The sequence below is a fragment of the Geospiza fortis genome, unplaced genomic scaffold (genome assembly GCF_000277835.1).
Source record: "Geospiza fortis unplaced genomic scaffold, GeoFor_1.0 scaffold450, whole genome shotgun sequence".
Lineage (NCBI taxonomy): Eukaryota > Metazoa > Chordata > Aves > Passeriformes > Thraupidae > Geospiza > Geospiza fortis.
The window spans coordinates 2,458,895-2,463,060 of record NW_005054416.1 but is presented as its reverse complement, the minus strand read 5'-3'; the positions used below and the strand labels follow the sequence as shown (position 1 = coordinate 2,463,060).

General features: G+C 57.2%; 2 protein-coding genes across 2 annotated transcripts in view; one reads left to right on the top strand and one right to left on the bottom strand.

Annotated features, from left to right (window-relative positions):
• ZP1 (zona pellucida glycoprotein 1) overlaps positions 1-244 on the top strand; it is a 4,061-nt gene extending 3,817 nt beyond the window's left edge. Inside the window, exons 10-11 of the mRNA XM_005426588.1 lie at positions 3-45; positions 126-244. Coding sequence (XP_005426645.1) covers positions 3-45; positions 126-244 — 162 coding nt within the window. The remainder of the gene's footprint in view (positions 1-2; positions 46-125) is intronic.
• Positions 245-545: 301 nt separating this feature from the next.
• On the bottom strand, positions 546-4,164 carry PRPF19 (pre-mRNA processing factor 19; the record flags this gene model as incomplete). The annotated part of the gene is given in 15 exon segments (XM_031061523.1): positions 546-1,007; positions 1,099-1,204; positions 1,301-1,471; positions 1,698-1,783; positions 2,074-2,143; positions 2,221-2,376; positions 2,515-2,624; positions 2,781-2,856; positions 2,980-3,054; positions 3,140-3,181; positions 3,267-3,329; positions 3,440-3,513; positions 3,615-3,760; positions 3,762-3,840; positions 4,062-4,164. Coding segments are annotated over 15 exon segments (1,455 nt in total), but the record flags the coding sequence as incomplete, so codon positions are not given.
• Between the last annotated feature and the right edge of the window lie 2 nt (positions 4,165-4,166).

Sequence of the window (4,166 nt, the reverse complement as noted above, 5' to 3'; positions counted from 1 at the left end):
AGCCCCAGCCCTGCCGGCCCTCCTGCCAGCTGGGAGTGCCCTCACGTGAGTCTGGGAGCCTCCAGGGATTTGGGAAGGCCTCTGCCTGTCCCCCTCTTCCCAAACCAACCTGCTGCTCCCCACAGGAGTGCGGAGGTCTCCGGGGGATAGGAGCACAGGTGACAGCATGGGCACAGTCACATCCCAAGGATGCCTTGTCTTTCCTGAGGCTCCCAAGAGAGGGGGAACTCAGCAGAGAGGTTGAGGGGTGAGTGCCTTCTGCTCCCTAAAAACCCCTTCATCCCAAACACCCCTTCATCCCTCTGAATTATCTCCTCCCCCTCTTCCTCCTCCCAGCTCCAGCCTCTACCTGGATGCTGTTGGATGTCTCTGGGAAAGCTGGAAAAATAAAACCAGTGCAAAACACGGCTCTAAGGGTGGTTTGTCCTTTGGAGGGGAGGAAAGAGGTTCCCTCACCCCCATTCCCAAGTTGGCAGCAGCCACAGATCCCCCAAATCCCACCCTGCTACACCCCAGCCCTTCACAGGAGCCTTTTCCAGCTGGGATGACAGGGAATAATTCTTTATTTCCATACTGAAACTAAGTAACTGCTTACAAAACTGCACAGTCCTCCCTCCCCTCCCTCCCTCCTTCAACATATCCCGCCCTCTAATTTCCACCAGCACCGGGATTGGGGTTTTTTGTCAAACCAGTTACAAGCAGAAAACAATCTAAAGGCAGAAAACACACAGAATTGGGAAAAAAACTAAACAATAAATCCATGGAGCACGGGGAAGGCAATGTCTGACTTCCCTTACACCAACAGCTACAACAGGGGAGCTTGATAATCCCACCTGGATAATCCCTCATGGATTAATCCCACCCACCTCCCACCCCAAATCCCAAAAAACCCCAGCCCCACTTCCAGGGCTACAGGCTGTAGAACTTGAGGCTCCGGTCCATGCCTGTGGAAGCGATGAACTTGGCATGGTGGCCAAAGGCCACTCCTGTGGTCAGACCACTGTGCTCTGGGGACAGAAAACAATCCATGGTCACAATTTCGAGTGGATTTGTCCCATTCCCACCCCAGCCACTTCCATGATTCCCAGAACCCCTCACCTGTGAAGTGGAGGATCTCTGTCCACTGCTTGCAGATGTAGATCTGGACATCAGTCCCGCCCAGCGCCAGGTAGGTCCCGCTCTGGTCGAAAATCAGGGATTTCACCTGCGTAAAAGAACCACAAGAAGGCACTGAAAAAGCTCCCAAAAAAGGCTTTTCTGGGATGCCACAACCCCTGGAGCAGAGAGGGACATCACACACCTCAAAGTTGTTATCCAGCTGCAACGTCTTGAAGTTCTTGAGCTTCCTCAAATCCCAGAGCTTGACGGAGGAGTCGTCGGCTGCCGTGGCCAGGGAGTATCCGTTCTCGGAGAAGGCGATGCTGGTGATGGGGCCCGAGTGTCCCGGGAAGTTGGCCACGTTGGTGCGTTCCTGGGGACAAGGCGGGCACAGGGAATCACAGCGCTGGGATGTGGCATCGTTCCCAACCGACCTGTGCGGTCACGGCGTCACCAGCGGCTGCTCTGCAGCTGTAACCTTGGGATTTTTGAAGAAACCTCCAAAAACATTCCTCAAAGTCCTGCTCCTTGGACTGATCCCCAAACCAAGCTCAGACAGCCCCAAACCCCTGTTCCCGCACATTCCCATCAGCCCTCACCTTCAGATCCCAGATCTTGATTTGGGAGTCCATCGTTCCCGTCCCAAAAATGAGCCCGTCCGGGTGGAACTGGGCACAGGTGAGAGCTGTGGAGAAAGCAGGAGAATCAGAGGGCTGGGAAAACTCCCAAGAGGGTTGGGAAGATTTGGAAGGTTGGGAAGGCTCACAAGGGTTGAGGAGACTCAGAGGCTTGGGAAGATACAGAGAGTTGGGAACATTTTGAGAGTTGGGAACACTCAAGAAGGTTGATGAGACTGGAAGGGTTGGGAAGACTCAGGAAGGTTGGGAAGGCTACCAAGATCCCTCCAAAGGAGTTCCCATGAACTCCAGGAGCCAAGGGATGCCAAAAATGGGGATAATCGACTCCAAGGCTTACCACATCCAGAGCTCTCATCCGTCACCTTGGTGAGGACACGGCCGGTCTGGATATCCGAGAAAGCCCAGTACTGGGAGAGAGGAAGAATGTTGGACACGGGAGGGGCGGGAAGCAAAAGTGGGAGCTGTGGGATGGGGAGGGATTCACCTGGTCATCCGAGGAGCTGAGCAGGTAATCACCCGTGGCATGGAGGCTGAGCCCGGTCACGGAGCCCTCGTGGGCACGGACCACCTGGACACAGGAGGCGTTGGGAACGGACCAGATCCGGATCGTGGCGTCGGGAGAAGCCGAGAACACCAAATCCTGCACAAGGACAACACCAGAAGGTTCACATGGGAGGAATTCACCTATCCAAGGGCTCCCAGCAGAAGATTCCAGCAGAGGAAGGTCCTGATATCCAGACTTGAGGCATCCTGGGAGCGAGGAAAGAGCCAGACGCACCTGGGATGGGTGGAAGACGACGCTGGTGACTTTCTTGGTGTGGCCCTTGAGCGTGGCCAGGATCTGCTCCGAGCTCTTGTCGAACACGATGACGTTTTTGTCGGCTCCACCTGGAAAACCAAGTGGGAAGCGCTGGGATGGGAGTGTGGGGCCAACCAACCCCAAATCCACCTGCCTTATGTCCCTTGTCCCCCTTCAAACTCCCAAAAACACAGAGAAAGAGAGATCCACTCCCAGGTGGGAACCCCCCAGGAAAGCTCCCTTACCAGTGAGGATCTTGTTGGTGTCGGAAGGACACAGATCCAAGGCAAGAATTCCTGGGATGCTGGCACTGTGCAGCCCCTATGTGAGGGAGGAGAACCCCAAATTACTGCCACAAGCAGCAAAACCCTCCCAGAAGTAACCAAGAAGCGATTCCCAGCTCCATGTGGGAGCTTCCCTGTCCTTTCCCATCCCAGCACTCACCACGTGTGAGGCCACCTGCCGGTACTTGCTGAGCTCCTCTGGCTTCACCAGCTCCTCTGGGACTGTCTTGCCTCTCTGGAAAAATCAGGGATAAACAACAGCTTTGGCTGGAGCACAGCAGATCCCAGCTCCCTCCAAATCCATGGGTAAGGCCACTCACCTTCTTACGCTCCGTGGTCAGCACCGTGGCCTTGTCTTGGAGCTGGAAAACAAGAGGAGGGTGGGCACAGCCTGGGAATTCTGCGATGGGGAGATGGAGAGGGGAACACGTGGAACACTGCCCCTACCTTCTGGATGATCTCCGGGGTCATTCCCGCCAGCTCTCCCAGATCCATGGCCTCGCCAGCGCCCTGTGCGGCACAGAGAGAAGGGACATGCAGAGAGGGAATTCGGGAGCAATGAGTGGGAAAAGGGTTGGGAATGAGCGGGAAAAGGGCCAGGATGGGGAGCAGGGACTCACGGCCACGTTGGGCTGCGCTGACGGCACCGCCTGGGGCACGATGAGCCCAGCTTGAGGCTTCAGTGTGGCCAGAGCTGCAAAAGCACAACAGGTTTAGAGGAAAACGGGGATAAAGCACTTCCCAGCGCCCCTTCCCGGGAACGCCACGTGCGGGAACGCCACGCGTGCGTGTCACCTTCTCTGGCGGCAGTGACCTCCTTGGTGAGGCGGGCGATGACCCGGCAGGCGGCGTCGTGCTGGTACAGGGCGTGGGACAGCTCCTGGCGCGTGGTCTGCAGCTGCTGGGATCGGCCCGGCCCCGGCAGCCCCCCGGCGCTCACTCACCCACTCGTCCTGCAGGGCTTTCAGGATGGCCGGGATGCTGGTGGCCGAGGGCGGCTTGGGCCGGATTGGGTGGGCGACTGGAAAAAAGATGGACGGATCTTTCCTGATATCCCTATGGATGGCCGCACTCCCATCCATTTCCTTCCCCATTTCACCATCCCTCTTTTATCCCACTCCTTCCCGGCCTCCACAGCTGAATTTGGCACCTCAAACCCCAGAACACCTCGGGCACCGCCATTCCCGCCCCCGGGAGAGCCGCTTTTCCCGGGAGACCCTTTCCCGTGCCCGGTCCCGGCACCTTTGATGTCGATGAGCTGCTCCTCGGACAGCGGCTGGGTGTTGACAGGGTCGGTGCCGTTCTCCGCGATGTATTTCTCGATCAGCCGCCGCTCGTACACGTGGG